The sequence below is a fragment of the Apteryx mantelli genome, chromosome 14, assembly GCF_036417845.1.
Source record: "Apteryx mantelli isolate bAptMan1 chromosome 14, bAptMan1.hap1, whole genome shotgun sequence".
NCBI classification, from domain to species: domain Eukaryota; kingdom Metazoa; phylum Chordata; class Aves; order Apterygiformes; family Apterygidae; genus Apteryx; species Apteryx mantelli.
In genome coordinates this window covers 147884-171723 of record NC_089991.1, presented here as the reverse complement: position 1 = coordinate 171723, position 23840 = coordinate 147884, and the positions used below count along the sequence as shown (strand labels likewise).

Sequence of the window (23840 nt, the reverse complement as noted above, 5' to 3'; positions counted from 1 at the left end):
TACCAAACTTTGCAATCCTAATGTCTGTCACAATATTCAAATGATTGTTGTCCAACACTTCATTTTTGGAGCTAGAACAGATTCCTATGGAAACCCCTCGGATAAAGGCTTCCATTTTATCAGAGAACAGTTGATTTTGTGTCCAGCATGTAGGCTATCTTTTCCTAGTTTGAGAAGTTATATGAAAGAGTCTCAAAATCTAAAATCAAGGAGTGACATCTTTTTTTTGTCTACTTGGAAGACCTGGTAGTCATTCTTCAAACAGAGACTGATGGAGCCTTTAAGTATCTAGTCTGTTCTACCCATGAATGTTCTTAAGTATAGTAATTGATTTGCCTGTATGTATATGGAAAAAATATTGCTCTTTGTCACTATAGGTTATCAAAGCTTTAATCAGGGATTTAGAATGGAGTTCACTGAAATAATATTAGTGAGGGAAAATTATTATTTGTTTTGTATGCAACCGAAGATTGTACAAACTATATTTTGCCAAAAAAAAGCTGTTAATTTTTAAAAAAAGTGAATTGCTCATGTACTTTGAACACTTCAGATGCACTGCTTTTTGGAATGCAATGCTTTGTGCTGGATATATGTCCAGCATCTTATGCCAAAGAAATACGTTACTCATTTCTGACTGGCAGTGCTGAAATGCATCTTTTGAAGCTGTCAGCTTACCAAAAAAAGTCAGGTAGGACTGCATTGTCATTCTCATTGTTTACTTTGGAGATTTTTAAATAGGCTGCCAGCTTTATCACTGGTGATGTGTTTCCAGGTCATTGATGCATCAAAACTAAGTAATATTGGACTAAATTCCAATTCCTTTTGAGATTCACATAAAATGTTCCCCCTCAGTGTTCGAGGTCTGTTAACCTAACAGGTTTTAATGTGTTTAACCCATATCCTGTATGTTATATGTACAGTACTGTGTAACGCTAATATTTCACAGAAGTAAAAATACATACAAAGTTTTATTAATCAACAGAATAATAATTTTATCAAATCAGATTCGAGACGGACCTGTCACTTCTATAATTCTATTTTCATTCTCGTGCTATGCTTTCTATTATTTTGACCAGAACTGCTGTCAGGCTAACAAATTTAATTTCTTGCCCCTTTTTTGCAGTTGGCTTCTTAGCTTTCTTTCAAGCTTTTGAAAGGGTTTTTTAAAAACGTTGAATGCTTGAAGGCCAGGTATCTTGTCATGCTGTTTCAAAAAGAGTAATTTGTTACCTGGATCCTATTGATTCATAAGCATATTCCTCTCTATTAGAAATTGTTTAGTATCGTTGTAGATTACTGTGCATGTGTTGAAGTGTTGACTCACATGATACTGATGCTAATCTTTAATTGCAAAGCAGAAATGTTTACGGAAACTATTTGTGATAATCAGCTCACTACCCCCATTAGGTAATGGCCCTAGTAGTGTTAAGATTTCTCTTGTTTCTGGTATGTTTAAATACTTCTACTGACGTTGATCCTGCCAAAGGCCCAAAGGCTTTTTTCCTTTGTTATCAGTATGCATTACAAGCGTAGGAGAGTGCCAAGGATGGGGGGGGGGAAGCTATGTATGTTTTCTAATTTTATTAATATTTACTGTCTTCACTTTACCTCTTAATCAGTATCACCCTTTAAGTATAGTATAGTTGTTCCCTCTAATAATTGTGTTTTCTGGGCTATATGTGGGGGTTTGGGGGGTGGGGGAAGGAGGGTTGCTGGGTGTAACTTATTTCAGATGAGGATTTTTCTCCTTAGTTTTGTTTATAATTTTCCTAGCTTTGGGAATCGACCATTCTAAAGCACCTATCATATTTGTATTTCAGATAGGAACTTTTCTTATTTGCTTCTAAGAAATAGAGTTGAGGCATGATTATTGGTTTGGGAGCTAGTGCTTTTCTAGGCATAAGTGTGGTATCCATCTTTGCCTGCCGTAATAGACTCCAAAATAATACTATGGTTGCATTACATATTAGAAAACTACTGTAGTTTAAATTTTTTAATGTAATGATACTACTAGCTGCATGAGATCTCAGACGTGTCTCCCAGTTTGAAATCTCAGCATCTACCTTCCCTTTTTTCCTCTCTCACGTGTTGACAACATAGTTCTTTCTACTTGTTAATCAGTAAGTGGTCATGGACCAACTTGTTACCTAGTTTTATTTGGTAGTCTGCAACAGATTCCTACCAATGCCTCCTTTCTGGGCATAAGTACTATTATTCCAATTTACAGATGGGGAAACTCAGCCAGTGAGACTAAATGGCTTGACCAAGGTCATGCAGGAAGCCTCTGATGGAGCAGGGAATTGAACCTGGGTCTCTGGCTACTCTCTAGCAACTGATGGACCATCCTTCCTTTCAAAACTAGGTAAAATTTAAGACCATTTTAAGGGATTATTTTTAAACTTGGATTTTTTGCCATCTTCTGCTTTTTTAATATATAAAATCCTAAAATGTAAAGACTTTCTTATGTTTTTTCTTAGATGGCATCTACATTAGATCTTTGTGCAAATTTTAATGAAATATGCTCCAACAGTTTTTCTGTTATAAATAATGTTTGGAGCCCAAGTGTCATGTGATGAAAAAGACAGGTATACCTGTCTTATCTACACTATGTTCTTCCTATTGCTACCACTTTTGTAGTGGAACTGATTTTGGAAAACTTTGGGCGAAATTCCCGTTTGAAGAAGGCTATGTAGTTTTCTAGGGTGTATTACAGACTGAATGTTAGTGTAACTGGATAGACGAGAAAGCATTTTCTAGACAGATGCTTCAGGCTGTCTTTGTATATCAGATATAAAGCAGAGCAATAGCTCTGCTTTCTAGTGTCGTCTTTTTTTGGGGGGGAGGGGGGAAGAAGAGGCCAAAAAACAAAGTTGTTGGGGGGGTTGGGAGAATTACAGGTGCATATGTACCCTCTGATTTTTATATTGCAAGAAAATTGTAGATTAAAAAAATACTAAGAATCATTATTTGTTGTAGTTGGATATTGCTTAAGGAATGCTTTCTTTTTCCCTATAGGAGGACTTGGGAAGTCTTGTGGGTGCGTTTTGTCTAAGCAGCATTGGTTATTTCTCTTGATAAGGACATGTCTGCACAAATTGCATATCTAGTTGCCATCATCAATATTACTGTTTAGAAGCATTGGTATTAACAAAGCGCCATTGCTGTTCTTATCAACAGATTGTCTAAATTGGTTGTGAGCAGAGTTAAGAGGGTCAACAGAAGATGTTGTCTGTAGAGGTGATCCTATGAATTGTAAGACCACTGATACGTTTGAGAGGTAACTTATTCTAATGTAGCTAGGGCTTTAGTATACAGACCTTTCCTTTTTGACCCAGAATTACAGTTTTCAAATTAAGATGAGAAAGAGCAGAAACTTGGTTATAATGCAGCAGTTTTGTTCAAAAATTCTGGGCTTTTCAACAAAGGTATGATATTGCTGCTTACCACTTCACATATCAAAAGCAAATGTTTTATTCATTCTCACAGCTGTCTTGTCTGTCCTTACTTTCTTTGACTTTCTGTTTTCCTGTCAGGAATCCCTTAGTGTGTCCCCCCGCCCCCCACAAGAATCTAAGCGTATTGGGCATCAGTTCATTAATATAGCTGTAATTATTTTCTGTAATCATACAAAGCAGTATATGCACAAACACTCCTACTGTTCTGTGCAAGTCAGCTTCTGCTTCCATCTTGTACACCCAGTACACAGAAAAATTGCTATCTATTGCAGATCCTGGAAACAGAAACTGAGAACATAGTTGTTTGTCTTGAGGTTTTCTGCCTTTTTGTCGCTCTGTGGTCTGTTTGAAACTACTGAGGTAATTTCTCCCAATGTAACACATAATATTGCATGGCCTGCATATCTATATGTGGAAAAATATTCTGCTTGGTATTGGTTTAGAATTAATAACACTTTTTTAATAGTTGTAAGTGAAAGTTTGGCAAGGCTCAGTTGCTTATACTGAATATGCAAAACTGAAAGAAAACTTGAGTATTGGACATAATGTATCCAATGTCTGTGTGGAAAATAAGCTTGCCATGTCTTCTCTGCTGTTTTGCAGCAGAGAGAGATGAGCTTCGTATGATGATGTTGAAAGAGCCTTTTCTCTCCTTTTGACACAGTTGTGGGTCTGTGGTTTCAGAAAGGAAAACTTCAAGGTCTGTTTTGAGTTAAGTAACAAAGTATTGCTACTGCTTTGCATGTGACAGGTATCACAGTATTTATCGCAGTATCTAGTGAGCACCTTACAGAAACATGGAAGGTCTGTCTTGAAGTCCATCATAGACTTGTAACTTTTTTTTTTTTAAACAAGGAGTGAACTTGTTAAATTTTGCAACTATAACTATGGCTTTTCCGCTGCAGTGATTCATAGAAATGTGAGGTGTCCGTTAATAGGTTAAGACTGGAAGAAATTTCCAGTAGGTCTCGTTTCATGTGTGTCACAAGGTAAACTTACTTGTTTAATTCTTGTATGAAGTAATAAGTTGAAAATAAACCTAATAGGAGTCCTTATTTCTTTGGGAGAGGAGGAAAAGCTGCACTTCATTGCTAATTTGAACTCATGTGCCTTTAGTGATCTTTGCCAACTAGTTCAAGGGACATGCTAGTGAGAAGTCTTTTCTGATTTGATCAAATCTTCTCTCCTTTTATCCCATTCTTAAATATCTTACAAAAAGGTGTATATTCCAAAGTTGGCAATTTTCCATATGAATTTCACAATATGAGCATCATAGCAGTAGGATTGTATCACTAATGCCATATATAAAAACACACATTTCCATTTCACTACTTGTACACGATAGTCCTCTGTTTATGTGTCACATTCTATTGCCAAAGTAGTGTAAGTACAATATCAAGAAAGGTATAAGGCCCAGTAAGAGAGAGAAGGCATTCAGTCCAATTTCCACTGTTGCTGAGGTTGAATTTGAGGAAAGATATCTTGAAAAGCCCTGTCGTCTTTCTCTGCAGGACAGCTTAAACAGTAGTGGAGTTGATGAATTCAGCAGGAGAGTAGCTTCGTAATTTCTCCCTCTCCCTGAGTTTGAGCTTTTGAGTCTGGGGGAAGGGATGGTGAAGAGGTGTACGAATGGTCTCTAATACCTCTTTTAATGAGGATTATTGATAAAGCAGAGAGCTGTCTGGCTGCTACTCTTGGTGATCTTGTAATTACTGTAAAGGTCTACGTTTCAACTATCCAGCTTAAAGCAATTCTTAATCGATTATGGATTTCTTGCGGTTCATCTGACTTATCTTTAATTACGTTTGTGTAATACCCAAGTTGTATAAATAAAAGCTTGGAATGTTGCTGCATTTTAACACTTAATAGCGCCTTATTGTTGGAGTGTGGAATGAGACTTTGTAACCTGTGTTCCTGTTCTTAGCATTCTTGTAGTGTAATTTTGAGTGGCTTTAACATCTGTCCTTTTGTGGTAGGAAGAAAAGAGGATGCTATCTGAGAGTTGCGATTTAGGATTGTAACGTGGTTTATACTGTCACACTGTGAAGTTAGGTCATGAAACATCTAGCGAGTAGATATTTCTGGATGTCACATATCATCAGAAGTAATTCCTTGAACCAAATGCAAATTAATAATGTACAGGACAACAGAGAACTTCCTATTTAGAGAAGATTTCACAAACACAGAACTTTCTTGAAGACTTCAATTCTGTGAATGTCAGTTATAATGTTGTCCATACTGAGACAAACCTTCTGTTGAAACGGCAGGTAGAAGTGTTTAAAATCTCTAAAATTCCCTGTAAGAGGTTTGCTTTGGGTCATCAGTTGTACTTTGGCATTAATGGGTTTTGTGTCCTTAATTTTGTATGGGAAATGCAGGATTCGGAGCTAGTGGTATTTATTTGGGAAATAAATATTTTTTCATAGTTTAGTGATTGCTATTAATTTTATTTCTGTTTCTTTTGTAATATCTGATAGCTACGTAGATGTGATGCTCTTAATGTTATTATTAAAATACTAATCCTGATTTTCTGACCAGAGCTGCTCTCTCTTTATCCATAGGGGTTATCGGAATTTATTTTTTTTTCTACTCAGTGTCTGAAACAAGAGCTTAAATGCCCCCCCCCCTTTTTTTTATCATCAGATTTTTGTGGAATTTGATGGCTGTAACTGGAAGCAACATGCCTGGGTGAAAGTCCATGCTGAAGAAGTTATAGTGTTGTTGCTGGAAGGGTCATTGGTTTGGGCTCCTCGAAGTGAACCAGTTATTCTTCAGGGGACTCGAGTCTCACCAACACAATGGCCTGCGCTGGTGAGTATTTGGCCAAAAGTCCTCATGTGCTCTGCGATTCACATCATCAGCTCTACTGAGAAAAATAAGGCTTTGAAATCCAAAAGGCCACCATTATGCAGATACCGAAAATAGTTTGTGGATAGACTTTTTTGATTGTTAAAAAGGAAGGCAGGTAGCTGTGAGTTGTAGTGTCTTTGGAGAGGCGTCTGAAAAAGAAGGTCCTGCCCCAGAAGCTGCCAGCTGTTACCTCACAGAAATGAGATACTGCTTATCAGTGTTGGGTCTCTGAAGAAAATGTGAAACATACCTGGAAAGATTATGAGTTATGTCAGAACCTATTGGAAGACTGTTAGAAGCAAATATGGGCCCATTCTGACCAGAGTATTTCCACTAAAACTCAAGCTATATCTGTAGCCTTGCTGAAAAGTGTTTCCGTCCCCAGTACTCTGAGCAGCCATCTGAGCGCTCAAACTTGCACTCAAGTACTGCAGCCCTACTCAGATAACTGCATGGGAATACTGACTGGGCTTGACCAAAGAAGCAGAGTGCATATATATATACAATGTGGACAATTCTGAGAAAACAGCTGCTTATCATCATGAAGATGTCTTTTGAGATATCACCTCCATATGTGTTCATCCTCCATTGCCTCTTTCTTGTTGTCCTAGTCAATTCTAGGAGATACAGTTTTAGATGAACCGAGAACGTAAATGTGCACTGCCTTTTATATTCATATAATCAGGTACAGGAGAATAGGGTGTGAGCAAGCTGTTAGGGCAAAAATGTCATAAATACTTGTGTGTTAAAATGTTGTTAGTGTGAGCATGAGATACAGATAGTAAATTTCAAAGACTCTAGTGGCTGGTAACTTTCTTTTCCATCAGCAAGTTAAGATTATCATTCTGACTCTGCTAGGTATTTTTCCATGAGTAATTTGTCCTGCAGTTTGGATCTCAATAGTACAGCTGGTATGAACTTCAGTTTTGCACAAAACAGTAGTAACAAAAAATGCTTCCCTTTATTAGCATGTCTATAGTGGTGTTTATTCCTGTATAAAATTCAGGTGTAAAGGTGGTCCTTTCAGGAGGTCATATCTGAAATCCGTAGGATAGTTTGAACTGTTAACCAAAGCTTTTATTCTTACCTGAGCATCAAAGGGTGCTTACTTTATGACAAATCAAATACCATAAAAGGTATTTTTCAGTTCTGCTTTAAGTTCTAATGAAGGTGTGGAGTCAATATTCTGTAATTCCTTCTTCTATTATAATATGCCACACCTGCAAGAAGTATTGACTTAGACATAATGAGTCACAATTTGCATTAAAACTCAGGTGCTGGGAAGTTCGAGTTGAGAAATTAAACTTTTTATTCTTTGTTATATTTGAATAGCAAGTGAAAACAACTATTGTTGGTCTGTATATGTACTCAATCATTTTTTTATAACTTTCATTTTTTTGGTTGTTCATCACAGACCTTCACTCCTCTAGTAGATAAGCTGGGTTTAGGCTCTGTGGTCCCGGTGGAGTTTCTCCTGGACAGACATCTACGTTTCCTGTCTGATGCCAGTGGATTACGTTTGTTTCAGGTATTTGAAATATGCTCAAGTATAGCACAAATTTGACTTCAGGCTGTGCTTGTCAGATTTTAGTGTTCCACTTCCCTATTCTTGCCTTTCTCCTTTCCCTGCTCTATGTATTTGGGTTTGTTTTCTTGCTTTTACAGGTACTTACACTAACTTCCATCTGCATTTAAAAAGTTCTAGCTCCTGTTTCATATCAGTCAGTTGGAGAGCTAGCTGCTGAGTATTGTGTAGCCAATAATTGCAGTCAAAGTTCCACAACAGCTTTTGCATAGCTCGCTAGTCCCTTTTTTCTCTTGACATGTTTAGCAATGTTTCCTTAGTGTTTTTCTTACTTTGGTTTGTCACTCTCTGAGAACAGTCCAGGAGGATCTGTAGCTCAAAAACTAATGATTCTGTTACTTTAAAAGATGCTACTTTTATGTTAAAAATGTTTTTTGTTGGCAGATGGGAACAGAGAGTCAAAATCAGATTCTGCAGGAACAGCCTCCACTGAGAGAATCTGTCAATGCCTTGATCAGTGACCAGAAGCTTCAGGAGATATTTAGTAGAGGTAAGAGTAACTGTTTTTCCGTTCCAGAACTTTTGACTGTTGTGAAACATCTGGATTATGCTGGGATTTGTGAAGGAGAACAGTAATAGTATGTGTTACAGTTTGCCTAGGAAGATCAGCTTTCTGTGTTCTTTCAGAAGTTCTTTACAAGAAGCACTATTTCATAACAGATACTGAAAAGTAGGTTGCTGAGATACAACCAGAAGTAATTACTGTGAATGATTCCTGACGATGTAGGTAAAGGAGGACAACATACTATTGGCAGTGTCCATGTATTTGTAACTTTCTTTATTTTAAGTCTCTCAGCTTTGAATTTTTTAAAGCTTTGGTTCTGTTCTAAGGTGGATAATTCTGGAAATTTAGAACTGAACTTTAAAGCCAGAGAAAAACTTCTTTTGTTACCACAAATTTAAATTTTGGTATTTTGACAATTAATGCAATAATTATTTAAGTTGTAAATTTGGTGGGACCATGGTTACTGAGCACAGTATTAGTACCCAGACTGTTATCTGGATTGCATAGTTTTAAGCCTGATTATAGCTTTTGGTTGTCAGATAGGGGTCTTCTAGTTCCTGTGGTAAAATGATTAGCTCTCCAGAATTTGGATTCAGGGGTCTCATGAACTCCCTAGAGGCAGGCCACTGTATTACGTTTGAAGAGGATGTAATTCTTAATGAGGGCTTGGTGCTTTTTGATTTAATAAAATATGTATTGATACAAATGATATGAGGAGAATACTTCTTATGTGACCAAGTAACTTCAGAATTGTCCAGTATAAAGCAGCCTTCTGAAGCACCTAGGACTGATTGTATCAGATACATGGTTATTGGATTATGTGGATCTCAGCAGTTTAACTTTTTTTATCTGGACTTAAGGCAGAAGGAAGACTCTGCATGCTGATGTGGAGACCGGGGGGGGGGGAGGGAACCTTTCGGTAGATGACCTGTTATATATGTGTTGAAGAACTAAGACTGGTTGGTTTAGAGACTTTAGCTACTTGCCCAATTATATTAAAGTCTTCACAGATACAAATGTATGGTTCTGTTCTGAATTACAAAAGGTTTTTACTGAAATTTGATGCATCTGGACTGAGTCTATGGTGAGTCAGAAAATTATGACTATCCACTGGATTGATGTCCTTTAATTATTGATCTGTAGGTCAGAAAGCAAAGGAGGGTAGTTAGCAAGGAGCCCCCATTGACAAAATCAAACTAAAAGGAGTGAGTTTATTTTGATCTTTTATTCAGTCTGCAAATAAAATGTAAATTTCATTTTTGCAGTAGCTTTGAGTTACAGCTATAAAGGTTTATTAACTTTTTACAATAGAATATTTGGCTTATGCAAGATTTGCAGCAGATGCCACAACATTTCAATAACGTTTCACTGGGAAGCTGTCACTTTAGGCCGTAATTATATGCACAGAACTATTTTTATTATATGACCCTCAATTGGTATGACACAAAGCTTGTCTGAAAATATACTCAGAGCACTTCTTTTCCAGGTCCTTACAGTGTTCAAGGCCAAAGGGTTAAGGTTTACCAACCAGAGGATGAAAATAGCTGGCTGTGTGGTGTTGTGAGCCATCAAGACCCAATAACTCGTCTTATGGAGGTGTCTGTGACTGAGGTAAAAAAAAAAAAAAAAAAAGTTCAGCACTACTGTGGATTTTCTAAAATACAGCTCCTCAATATCCCATGAAGAATATCAGCTTCATCAAAACTTGAGCTTTTGGTTCTTGGTTCATTGCTTTAAAAGATGAGTAATTATTCACATTATGTTTTGATTGAAAAAAAGATCTTTGCCATTATGATGACTTTACATAATAAATGATGATACGCAGCTCACTTCAACAAAAGAGGCTATAAGAATGCCTTAGAAAATGACCTCTGTGTAGGAAAAAATACTGAAAGTAGCTTTCTAGATGGAGAGTGTTCTGATATACAGAAAGCTACTTTTGGGGTCTATTATGCTCTGGTCTGTATATACCTTCTCTCTTAGCTTCTATCTGATGGGCTGTACAGATGGTTTGAAACAAATGTAGCATAGAAGACACAATCTCAGTCTAAATTGAAAAGATTGATGTATTTTAGCTTAGGCTGTTTGCTTTTTTCCCCAGTTCCAGTCAGTAAATCTGGTGGGCATGGTAAACAGTACAAAATATCTATACACTATTAGAGTCATTTGGTTTGCATTATGGGGTTCTGTGGAGTCTGACAGTTTTACCAGCAGCCTGCTTATAATGGCTCCCTTTTTTAGGAGCAACTTGGAACTGGTCTGGTGGGGCTAGGTGTAAATTACTGTGGCAGTAGCAGTATTCTGTCGGGGGCGGGGGAGGGAAGAGGGAGTGTTCCACCATAGCCTTTCCATGTCTGGCAAAGTATGTGTGCAGAATGAGTGCACTGCATGTGCAAAGTGTGGTAAGTCAGCCTGGCACTCTGGAGAGGCACTGAAGTTGTGGAGTATGTGCTCTCAACATAGGCATGTCAGGAAGCAGTCAATTTACTATATGTATCAATGGTGAAATAAAAAAGGTAGCCTCCATGCACAGCCATAAAGATTGGGTGTTCATTGCTCCTTGCTGCATGCAAGTACCTGATCAATTTGAGACAGGTTTTATTAGAAGTGGTTTTTAATTGTCTCCCTGAATATCCATGATGAGGGCTATAGCATTAGTTTATAATCTTACTTTTAGGTGGATACTAGTAGGGATAGTTAACATAAACTGATGCATTTCTTTTCAGTAATCTTTTCTACATCCAGCAGAGTGAATATGCAGAAGGCTCAAACAGCTCAAATGAATTTGAAGTAGAACTGCGTTTAATATAATGAATGCCTTTAGAGATGGTCGGTACAGTACAAATATATGATGAAACAATAGAAGGAATCAAATCCGAAAGCTGTTGAAATAGAGAATGTGCAAAAGAGTAAAAAGTAAACTGAAAGACTTTAGTATTACTGGGGACAGAGGAAGAAAAGCCAAATGGGAGAGGGGCTACAGGGTAACCTTGTGTTTAAGGTTTCTGTCAGTACTGTACATGCTGACTTAAACTTTTTTTCTTCTTCCTCTTTCCTCCTCGATGCCAATCTGCATAAAAATCAGAGTGGTGAAATAAAGTCGGTGGATCCTCGACTGATACATGTAGTGATGGATAACTCTTCTCCAAGCGAGGTACTACAACAGTTCAAGTCTCTGTACATACATTGTGGAGCTTCATAAAGATTTATGTGTTTTAGATAGAAACAACTGAAAATTCCTGCTGTGTTCACTGGCTGAAATCGAAAAAGGAAACTTTTCTTTTCCACTATGACAGATGGGTGTAGCTTTCTTTAAATAATCTAATTTCTGTTAGCTGAACCTTGTCTTACTAAGTTCAGCATGGATCTTGGTGGATTTCTGGTATTCAAGGTGGTTGTGCCCCATTTTAAGAGATAGTGCTCTGATAAGGATGTCTCTGTGCTTGTTGCATTCTTATTACAGGATCATCCTTCTGTGCTTCTCCACTCACCCTTTTAGGCCTTTCTAAAAAATGCTGCCTGGCCTCTCTGAAGCAGGCTGTATACTAGTGGCATGAAATCCTGGTATTTTATTGCCTCGTTTAAGAGAGGTCCTATGATAACATTTGGACCTGGGTTTTTTTGCCCCAGCCTAAAAGATATGCTATTGTCTGCAGTTAAATATTGGAGATTCTAGGTAGTGGACCAAAAGTTTGCCCTTCAAAAGAACTGTGGAGATTAGACTTGTAGTATAAGTAGTATGCAAATAGCTTTCATACATTAGCAAGAACTACTTTGAAATATGGTTGTGTTGCCCGTTTCCCAAAATCTGCTATGATATGGTACATGCTGTAGCAAAATAGCTTGGCTAAGTAGCTCGCTGTGGAGATCCTGTCCTGGTACAAAAAGACGAGACTGTACTTATGCTTATGTTCTGTGTTCATGTAGTTTCCTATGTTAAATTTGTCGATTTGTGTTTAAAAGAAAAGTTTCTAAGCTTTGAGTAGTGTGATGTATTCATTGTGCTAATGAAGAAAATGTTGTTTGAAGTGGGAATGAGGTAGACCTGTCTGTTCTATGTAGTGATTGCATGGTTTTGTCTGTTTTAGGGAGGGGGCCTCAAGGCAGCTAAATCATCTAAAGGGAAAAAGAAGAAAGAAAGTCTGGAGGGAAAGGATGGACGAAGGAGGAAAAATGCTTCAGATTCTGGATGTGATCCTGCAATGAAGAAGCTAAAGGAGAGGGGTGAGGCAGATAGCAATGGTAGTGATGGAGGTGAGGCAAGCAGAGGTCCTTGGAAAGGAGGCTCCAATAGTGAAACAGGACTGGATCCGAGGGCCAAACAGTTGCCTTCATTCGTTCCTCAGATTAATCGCAATATTCGCTTTGCCACTTACACCAAAGAGAATGGCCGAACACTAGTAGTCCAAGATGAGCCAGTTGGTGGAGACACACCAATACCCTTCACTCCGTTTTCCTCTGTGGCTGGGCCAGCATTACTAGTTGGATCTGGATGTAAAGAGGCGGGAAAATCACTGGAACAGGTGGGCCAAGGCACCGTGACTTCTGCAACAGCAGTTACAACAACTGCTTTGACGCCGACAACTGTGAGGATCTCCGATACCAGTATGTCGGCAGTTACCGGACAGGAGAAATTGAAAACAAACCGATCGCAAACTCAGGGAGAGGTGAGTAGCTCGCAATCCAGCATATTCAAGAAAAAAAAATACATACTTGCAACGTATCTTTTGCGATATGTTCCTGTTATGAAGTGTGTTCATGGAACTAAGAAAACTGTTTCTCTGATGTATCCCTTCTGCCCCACCCCACCAAGAAAAGAGCCCTTCTATTACCTGATCCAAAGAAGGACCCAAGAGACAAGGATGCTATTTGACAGAGGAATTCTTAGAGACAGCTTTTTAGCACTCTTATCTTTATTGAGCCTTAATCTGAGAAATGCAATTTCTTACACAGTGCAGCCTTAAAGTGACTAAGCACTGCATTAATGTAATTAATTTGGTAGTGTCACATGGAAGATAACCAACTTAATATCTCTTGCTTTATGTCAAGAGATAAACATAAGAATATGCACTGAGTTGAACACTTAAGTTAAAAAAAAAAAAGGGGGGGGAACGAAAGAAAACTGAGGACCTATTTTGGGGACCTTTTATAGATGCCCAACTCATCTGTTGCAACTATGTGATATCTGCCAACTAGAAAAACAATTGCATCATTTACTATCTAGGGCTGAAAACAAAGAGAAGTCGTTGAAATATTTGAGAGAGGTACCTTTAGAAGCAACTTGAATAAAGAGCCATGTCCAGAAGCTAATTGAAGATCTTTTAGTTATATGTCTGTGTTTTCAAGGGGAAAAACAGAAATGTAGAGGAGAAATCTGGTTAAATAACAAAATATAAGACTTTTTAATAACTAAATGAAGGCTTAGTTTAATAAAAGATCAAAAATGCTCACCCCACTGCTCTGAGGAGTAAAGCAGAAATCAAGAAACTCATAATCTATTGTATGAATATGAAAATGGGAGATACATTAGAGATTGCAAGGAAATTGCCAGGATGTTAAATGGATTATTTTCATCGTTGTTTTTTGCCTTAGTTAATGGAATAGGGGAGAAGGTGAGATGTTTACCTTGGGAGAAAAATTACTAGATAGTAATGTGTAAAGGAGAAATAAAATTTTAGAAAGCAGGAGGGCTGCATAGTCACTGAGACCTCAGAAAGAACCAGAGTTCAGAGTTAGAAAGCAGCTACAAATTATATATGTGAATGGTCAAACTTATATCTGTTATCAGTGGTACTAAGGAAGAACTTTTTAATTGTGCTGAGAAACTTTGATACTACCTCTGCTCCCTCTCCCCAACCCCAAATCATTTGTTTTAAAACATTAATACTCTGGTCTCAGAATTTGTGGGTAGACCACTGATCCAGAAACTAAGCACCATTTGAAACAATATTTTCTACGGTTGGGAGTGAGGGGGAGGACCTGATGCAAATCTCTCTCTCTCTCTCTCTCTCTCTCTCTCTCTCCCCCCCCCCTCTCTCTCTCTCTCTCCCCCCCCCTCTCTCCCCCCCTCCCTCCCCCCCCTCTCTCTCCCCCCCTCCCCCCCCTCTTTTTTTTTTTTTTTTTAAAGAATAAAGTAGTTCACAGTTGGTCTCAGGCTATGCACTTTGTCAGTGTGCTTTGATCCGTGAGATAATGTAATAAGCTTGTCTTGCATTCATTTGCTATTTAAAAACTGTTGGAGATACTAGATTAAACAGTGGCAAAAAACTTGTATGAGACAGCATTTGCAAAAAGTAAAAAGGGTTCAGTTTTTGGAAATGGCTTATTGGCTTAAAGTTTCAAATTCTAATGTATGGAAAAACCATCCTGGAGGACATTAATATACTGTTAAAGTTATTACAACTGTAAGTCAATAATGAGAAACATGGTAAACATCAGTTTGCAATATAATAGATCTACTGGGAAGCTAATGATCAGTAAGGAGTGTGTGTGTGTGTGTGTGTGCGCATGCGTGCATGCATAAGCAGAGGTAGTGATTCTACTTAACGTGGCCATGGAATAAAAGCATATTAACTGAGTAGTGCTCATGAGAAGACTTCTAAGTGGGAGCTCAAAGAAGAGGAATAGAACTGATGAGTTAGTCACAGAATATAATGAGTTGCAACAGAATTGACTGATTGTGAGACTTGTGAAATCTGAGTAAACATAAGCTGAGAAGAGAGCAAATAAATATTCCATGTTATAGTGATGGATCTAGTGGAAACCTGAAAATAAGAAAAGTCTTCCATATTTAAAGAGCATAACAATTAAGGCCTTTGTGCTTAACATCTACTGAGTAATCCCCTCAAAGGCACCTCTTCATAGGCGTCTACCTGTCAGCAGATGTGGTTTGTGGTGATCAGTAACAGTCTGTTTGCTAAGTGCTGTAAGACCTTTTCTTTGTTTAATTAACTTTACAAACTAAGTTAATTGTCCTAAGTATGCTAGTTAGGTAAGAGAAGATAATCAGAATGATGTTGGGGGAGGGGGAAAGAAAGGAGATTATTGAAAAGCAGTTTGAATTAAGGCTTCTTTCTTGTTGATTTGAATTAAAGCAATCAGTACTTTATTAAATCATTGGCATGTTTATGAGACAGTCTATCTTGTCTTGTATCGCATTTTTGCTCTCAAATGCGATAAGGCATCAAGTGTTTATCTACTCCGTGTGTCTTCAATGTGTAAGAGACATTGTTAACTTATTAGTTTTGATAACTTGTAAGTAGAAGAAATTAGTCTAAGAGAACCTTTACAGAAAGTTTCTTCAGTGTAAATATTTCTGCTAAGAGTTTCCATTACAGGTGGATAAGTAATGCTATTGTGTAATTAGATGAACCAGAGTATTGCTGAATCAAACAAGAATCCTTTAATTGGCTAATGCTTTTTAATTTTGTTTCAGAATTCCCGAAACTCACTTTTGGCTTCTTCTGGGTTTGGAGTCTCTCTCCCAAGTGCTTCCCAGTCCTTGGTCTTTGGGAGTGGAAGAAGCCAATCGAATGGAGTGGTGACTCCAGAAAACAAGCCTTCTGGATTTGCCTTTGGTTGTAGCACTGGACAAGAGGCTCAGAAAGATTCTGATCTGTCCAAGAACTTGTTTTTTCAATGCATGTCCCAAAATCTACCTTCCAGTAACTACTTCACAGTCATTTCAGAGAGTTTGGCCGAAGATGCCTCTAGTCGGGACTCATTCAAGCAGTGTACAGAGAGTGTGGGTGCTGGGATCTGTAAAGGTAAAGTTGTTCTTTCAACGGACACTAAACCGGGAGCCCAGTCTGGCAGTTCTGTGGAGCGGAAGTTGCCTGTGGAATCTATGCCCACTCTCACCCCAGCCTTTTCACGAAGCTTATTGAATACTCGCCCCCCAGATAATCATGAAAACCTGTTTTTACAGCCCCCAAAGCTATCAAGAGAGGAACCCTCAAACCCTTTCCTGGCATTTGCTGAGAAAGCAGAACTTAGTCCTTTCAGCAGCTTTGCATCTTCATCTCAGACAGGAGTTTCTACTCCCTCTACACCCGTGGGTCCTAAGGCCACTTCTGGCTGGCCAGAATCACTCACCTCTGCAGACTCTTCTCTAGCTAAGAAGAAAACATTGTTTATAACGACTGATTCCTCAAAGATGGTCTCCAGTACTCCAGGTTCAACAATTGCTGCTGGTGTTCAGAGCCCTTCCACTGTAGGGAATGGCCGTTCCAGCTCACCGACCAGCAGCCTGACACAGCCTATCGAGATGCCTACGCTTTCCTCCAGCCCAACAGAAGAAAAACCATCTGTTGGTCCTGGGCAGCAGGACAATCCTCTTCTGAAAACTTTTTCTAATGTGTTTGGCAGGCACCCACCTGGCTTTTTCTCTTCACATACGGAGTTTCCACAGGAGAACAAAGCCCCATTTGAAGCTGTGAAAAGGTTCTCTCTAGATGAGCGGAGCTTGACATCTAAACAGGACTCAGACTCTAGTACCAATAGTGACCTGTCAGATTTGAGTGACTCTGAAGAGCAGCTCCAGTCCAAAGCTTGTATGAAGGGAATCCCAGAGCACTTGATGGCAAAACTAGGCCCCAATGCAGAACGCAATGCTGAATTGCTGCTGGGAAAAGGGAAAGGGAAGCAAGCCCCAAAGGGCCGGCCTCGCACAGCTCCCCTAAAAGGTGATGGCTTCAATGGCAGGTGTCTTGGAAACAAGGAGGGGTGGGATACTTGGATGATACTTCCTATGTGGCAAACTACATACACAGCTTCTGTGTGTGTGTGTGTGTATATTAGGACAAAGCTGGTATGTGACGGACTTGAAAACATTAGAATTTTCTTGTGGGTTTGTTAATTTTACTGCTGTCTAAGTCTTAATTAAAAGTACCTAATTACTAGTCATTGACTTGATGCGAGTGGGCTGTAGGTGTTGTTCAGTGTGAAGACTTCTGTGTGAAGATTGAGAAGAAACAAAAACTGGTCTCTCTGTAAATAAATGCTGTTCAGTACTTTGTTGTATAGCCCTAATTTAACAAGATGGCCCTTCATTTTACAAAGCTTTTTTCTCTAAAATAACCGTTGTTCCAATGGTGTGTGGCAGACTGGTAAAAGCGTTTGTGCAAATGAAGTCTTAATGGGCTGGCAGGGGTATGAGCATGCCGTTAATCTTTCTGATGGGAATATATTTTTACAGATCTTTGAAAATGTTTTTTGGGGTTAGTATCCTTTTGCTGTTGCGATTAACTAATGGGTTCTTTCTTCTTCTATCTTGTTCCACACAGTGGGCCAGTCTGTGCTGAAAGATATGAGCAAGGTGAGGAAGCTGAAGCAGTCAGGTGAACCTTTCCTCCAGGATGGCTCTTGCATCAATGTAGCCCCACATCTGCACAAGTGCCGGGAGTGCCGTCTGGAGCGGTACCGCAAATTTAAGGAACAAGAGCAGGATGACTCAACTGTGGCCTGTCGCTTCTTCCATTTCCGGAGGTGCTCAAATCCTTCCTTCCTTCATATGTAGTCTATGTGCAGAGCTTGGACCTTGTCCAAGCACAAAGTAATTATGTTTTATTTATTTAACTTGCTTTGGTATAATAATGAAGTTTTTGAGTGTCTTCCATTTTCCATCATCTGACTAGAGTTCCCTCGCTGGGTGGGGGAGGTGACGGAAGAGCTGCTATTGGAAGGTACAGCTATGTTACGCTAAGGGAACTTCCAGGTCTCTTAGGAGACTGAATGTGCTTTTTTGAGTAGAATTTTACTGCTAGGTAGCAGTTTGTACTTCAGTAACTGTTCTCTCCCTTCTTCATAGGAAGTTCAGAACAGAGATAAAATTTTAATTCGGTTACCAAGTAACTAAACATTGCTAGCATGAGGCTAATGTTTGAGTAGGTTTTGAAATTTGAGCTTAGAACTCATTTCTAGGAATAGAACACTATCTCTGTTTCTCTCTGTGGTGCATATACACCATAAAGTTCTTTGACCAGTCGCGTTCCTCTTGATCTTCTTTATCTGCCTATTCTAATAAGTGCAATGCATCATGTGAAAAAAAGATACTGGCTCACTTTTTGGCACATAAAGGGGGAAGTGAATCTTTAGTATGTGCCATCCATCCAGTAAAGATTGTAACTGCTTCCCCATCTGAGCTTGCTGTTAAAAAAAAATAATCTAGCATTGAGGTTAAAGACAAGATTGCTTCTGTTGGAAAATGAAGTTACTTTTAATAGTGGCAGTAGACATTCAGGGTCTGGTAACCTATGTTGTTACACCTTTTACCACACAAAGACTAGGAAAGTCAACAACTACTGATAAAACAGTTGAGTCATCTGCATGGAAAGCAGTGGCAAGAACAGTAGGTATGATAAAAATTTTTGTATGTCTTGTAACATGAACTGTTAGAACAGTTGTCAAGTGCCAGCAGCAGTAGCGAGAAGTGAAATATTTAGTCCCCTGAAGCTGGGCAGTGATCCTCTCCTGAGTTAAAACAGAGAATGAACTGTGCACAAGTTTATGAACAGTGTCATTTAGCAGACCAAATAAATTGAATTTTATCATCTTATCGTATTAATAGTATAAAAAACATGATTTACCAAACTATAGCAACTTCATGTCTGTAGAATTTCCCACCAATGCTTCCTGGGACCTGGGTGTTCATTCTCATAGTTTTTGCTGCCATTGCCTTTGTGTAACTTTATTCACTGCTTTATTTGGCTTTATATACTAATTGTATTGGCTATAGAGTACAGCTCTATAGCTCAAACTTTTTTTTACCCTGATATATGGCATTATTAGTTAAAGGCTGTTGAACAGCTTGCTCATTACTTCATTCTGGTATTTGCAGGCTGATATTTACCCGGAAAGGTATCCTGCGAGTAGAGGGATTCTTGAACCCACAGCAGAGTGACCCTGATGCCATGAGTCTATGGATTCCTTCTTCCTCCCCTGCAGAGGGGATCGATCTGGAGACTTCAAAATACATCCTGGCCAATGTTGGGGACCAGTTCTGCCAGCTTGTTATGTCAGAGAAGGAGGCAATGATGATGGTGGAGCCACATCGTAAGCTGGGTTTTGATGTGGTTTTTTTGTCTGTCTTCTCTGTATAATGTGTGTATGATACAGTGGAATAGAGTTGAAAGAGTAATGTAGTTCCTGTTACAATACTGCTTCTTTTTTTCCAAAGAGAAGGCTATATTTATCATTAGGATATGTGTAATTGTGGGACCAGCATTTGGGATATTTCATTTGGGTCAGTGCAACATTTCTACTAAGGGAGCTAATGATAAATTTCCCAGACATCATTAATTTATTTTTCCATAACAAAATGCAGAAATTAGCTGACCCATGTTCCTAAGAAAACAAAAATGAGTCCAGAACACTTATCACACTGACCAGCTTTGCTTTAATGAGCGGTTTTTCTTATATATTCCTATCCTGTTATGCTCCAGGGACATCACGTCAAAAACACAGGATTTTCTAGGGAGGGAACAGAGCCTGCTTTCAGCCTGCAAGGACTCAGCTGAGCAACTAGTTGACAGTGTTGCCACTACAAGGGAAGTGGGTTTGGAACAAATTTTCTCAAGGTAGCCAGTTCAGCCTATCACACAGATAGCTCTGATTATCTGATTTTTTTTTTTTTTCCCCTCCCCCTTTAACTCCTGGAATGTGCAAGGGCAGCCAGTTGGAGAGGGCTTCCCCTTCCACACCCAATGTGTTAGAGTTTGCAATTCATAGCATTAACAGGGCTCTGATTAATAAAACTATATACTCATGCTTTATAGTTCTGTAAGTTTATAATATCTTCACATAAAACTAGCAGAGGTTTTATGATTTTATTGTAGTTTCCATAAGTGCTCTTTAAAATTCGGTTACTACGGAATTATCTTAGGTATCCCATATCCTTGTTGTGTGTGCATTTTGAGAGTTGACTTTACACCCCCTCTTTGAAATGGTGATTTTGGTAGTGTCACAAGACTAGCAACTCAAAGAATGTGTCTTTGGATGTAAAAAGTGTGTTTCTATACTTCCCCTTCAGATAGCCATGTTTCTATGAATTTTTCCTAAGTGGTGTTACTATGCTATTCCCAAATTAGAAGGGAGAAAGACAAAATGTCAAAGCAATAATTCCTAATGTTCCTCCTATTTGTAGAGAAAGTGGCATGGAAGAGAGCAGTACGTGGCGTGAGGGAAATGTGTGATGTATGTGAGACAACACTCTTCAATATTCATTGGGTTTGTCGTAAGTGTGGCTTTGGGGTCTGTCTGGACTGTTACCGTCTGAGGAAGAATCGTCCACGTAGTGGTGAGTACTGGGTTTTCCCCCTGTAATCTTTGAACTGGCTAGCTTTCAGTGGGGATAGTTGCTGGGAAATTGCTGAAGTTTTTGTAGGAAAGTTAGCGAGTATTAGCATGGAAGGCTGGTAGTTTGGAATTTTGTCAGCACTCCTATCTGTTGCTGTTCCATTCTCCTGTTCCTTAGATAACTGTATTTTATCTATGTAGTTAAAATCTGTATATTAAAATTGTAACATCAGCAGGCATAGGGTGTGTGCTGTGACAGACTGCTGTGTAGTTCCATCTTGTAGTCAAAGAGGATAAGAAAAAAAAAAAAAAAAGTAATACCTTACCTATTCTGAACTATCTCAAAATGGATTAATGAGCAGAGACTGCAGAGAACTGCTTTCTGTAAGAAGTTACTGATTGTGAAGTTTTCTTTTTTGATCACTTGATGCACCCAGGTTTATAATTCATGAAAATTCCCAAAAGTTCAGTTTCTAACAAAAAGAGGCATACTGTGTTTACAACTGTGAACTGGTGTTTTTGTGCTTATCTGACTGTCTCAAGAATTCTTTGGTAGTGTAGGTGCTGACAGTGGTCAGTCCTGATATATATAAGACTATTAGTGACAGATACACTATTACATGGAACAGATGTACAAAATACGAGGTGTTTGTAAACGTGGGTACAGCTGTCTACTCATAATAAAGGTGCCAGGGGATATTGAATGAATTATAAAAGCAATGAATTTTTAAAAATAGATCAAACTTCACCTATTTTTATGTAATGCAGCCTATGAACTTGCTGCTAAAATATACCAAGGAAATGACCATAACAGAAAGATGTGGTTAACCAGGGTACAACGGAAGTAGTTGAAAGAAAGCAGAATAGGGTTCCTTACATCTGGCATTGTGCATGTTTGGAAAAAGCATTTAGGACTGAATATATGACTAACAGAACATGATACAAAAATTTCCATGATTCTAGCATAATGGTCTCTTACCCCCTTTTTTTCCACGTCAAGTAAATAAATACAACATCCTTTTCTGTGATAGATCAAAATGAGAGGTCTTGGGCACATGGGAAGTTCTTACTCATTGTCATACAGAGGAGGGTCAGTACTGAAAAGATAAATACTTCATAGTGTGAAATGTATGTATATTGGCTTGCCAATACTGTCTTCCTGAAATCAGTATTATAATTAAGGTTTATTAATAAGCCTGAAATCTTGGAATAGGCCTAAATTGAGAACCAAGATGTTACTTAAATACAATTAGTTACACCTCAAGACGTTTCTGAACTGTGCTATAGAAACAACCTATGCAAGATACCCTGTCTAAAGGAACCTGAAATAAAGTTGTATATGATCCTTCTCATCTTCTACTTTTCCAGGAAGAGTGTAGCATGCAATTCATGCAGTTTCATAGTTGTAGGCACAGCTTGGTTTAAAAATCTAAAGACTTCTAAATCTGTCAGATTGATTTTCAATCTATTCATTTGTTGATTTTTTTTTTTTCCTTTTTTCTTTGTAAGTAGAGCCGATTGCAGGAGAGTTTAGTTGCTTCTTCCTTAAACTGATCTGCAGATATTCTTTGTGAAAAAGCTTGAAAGATGATGACAAGTTAGGCTAAAATTATCCTATAACTTAGGAAAGCAGTATGAGAATGAGAATATGATCTTAAAAACAGGGGCTAGAAGCTAAGATTTTGGGCAGTAGAAAACAAGGAGCTACTAGTGATGAAGGCAAAATGCTTATAGGAGTTTATAATCTGGAGCAGCAAGGAAATTGCTATAGATCCTGTTGTAATGGTCACGGTTTATTTCTCAACTTGCCAAAATAGGAGTAGATTCAACTGATCTGTGAAGAACCTGAAGAAACAATATTGATGTAGAAGCATTATTCTGAATTGTAAAGCTTTAGTGACTTTATACAAAACTTAATTTTTTGTCTTTATTCCAGAGACAGAGGAGATTGGTGATGAGGAAGTGTTCTCTTGGCTGAAATGTGCGAAGGGGCAGTCTCATGAACCAGAGAATCTTATGCCAACACAGATCATTCCTGGCACAGGTAATGCTTGAAACCTGAAGGGAACAATTCTAAGTTTCATCACAATTTTGAGAAAGCAAGTGAAAAAAATAATACGATGGTTGGTGCTCTAGCTGTTATTTTATCTAGCATGGCTGTGGAAGAGGATGCAGAGGAGGCTTCCCTTTGCTACAGCAGAAGGGTTGAGGGGCGGGTAGCCCACAGGAGATCAAGCTGTGGATTCAAAGCGAACAGCCCTTCAGATACTAGCAGTGACTGCTTGTGCTCTGTTTTTAATTGTGTTCATTAAATTTGGTTAATTTTCAAGAAGGATCTTTTTATTTTCCTGTAGGAGGGAAAAGTAAATGGTCAGTGGTGGGAGTTCTCACAGTTGGTCCTAAAAACTACTGCACAGTTTTGCACCATTCAGGGATAAATGTACGTTGTTATAGGACTTGATCTTAAAGGTACTTTGCGGTAATAATTAGAAAAGAGATCTCTGTACTTTATAATTAAGACCTTGTTTTTAGATTTCTTTACATGTGATACTAAAGATTTTTATCTTTATTTCTAGCCCTTTACAATATTGGAGACATGGTTCATGCAGCACGTGGCAAATGGGGTATTAAAGCTAATTGTCCTTGTATTAACCGGCAGAACAAATCGGTGTTGAGACCTGCTGTCACTAATGGAATATCACAGGTATGTAATCTAGGGCTGAAATTTCCTTGTTTGACCTTATGTTTTTAAGAGCTAATAAAATGTTAGATCTTCTATACTAATCTATTGTGAAACACAGACTTTATTTTTCTCAGTATGTATTGCTGAGTATTTTGGCTTAGCAAAAATCTTCTGGGACACTTTTGACTAGCAATGGGAATTTTTCAGAACTATATGCTGTAACTGTTACTTGCCAGTGGATATTTGGGCTAAAACTCTTATGTAGAAGTTTGGGTATAAAACCATTCATCTCTATGCCATAGCTTAACAAAAAGTACTATGATAGTAGCTTGCCACATGTGCTGTTACTTTGATATGTTAAGCTGAATCTACAGGGATTCTATTACTGCTCACAAATTATCTTTTAAAAAAACAAAAACAAAACAAACACTCCTATACAAAGGAATTGAAAAGCCTGTACTTGTCTTA

General features: G+C 38.4%; 1 protein-coding gene across 2 annotated transcripts in view; it reads left to right on the top strand.

The window, feature by feature from the left end:
• The window catches only part of KDM3B (lysine demethylase 3B), a 59957-nt gene that overhangs the window by 16634 nt on the left and 19483 nt on the right, over positions 1–23840 (top strand). For both annotated transcript variants that reach the window (XM_067305026.1, XM_067305025.1), the window contains exons 2-13: positions 6099–6266; positions 7720–7833; positions 8275–8380; positions 9882–10006; positions 11481–11549; positions 12484–13062; positions 15831–17079; positions 17680–17881; positions 19233–19447; positions 20538–20690; positions 22626–22733; positions 23266–23393. In XM_067305026.1, coding sequence (XP_067161127.1) covers positions 6099–6266; positions 7720–7833; positions 8275–8380; positions 9882–10006; positions 11481–11549; positions 12484–13062; positions 15831–17079; positions 17680–17881; positions 19233–19447; positions 20538–20690; positions 22626–22733; positions 23266–23393 — 3216 coding nt within the window. The remainder of the gene's footprint in view (positions 1–6098; positions 6267–7719; positions 7834–8274; positions 8381–9881; positions 10007–11480; positions 11550–12483; positions 13063–15830; positions 17080–17679; positions 17882–19232; positions 19448–20537; positions 20691–22625; positions 22734–23265; positions 23394–23840) is intronic.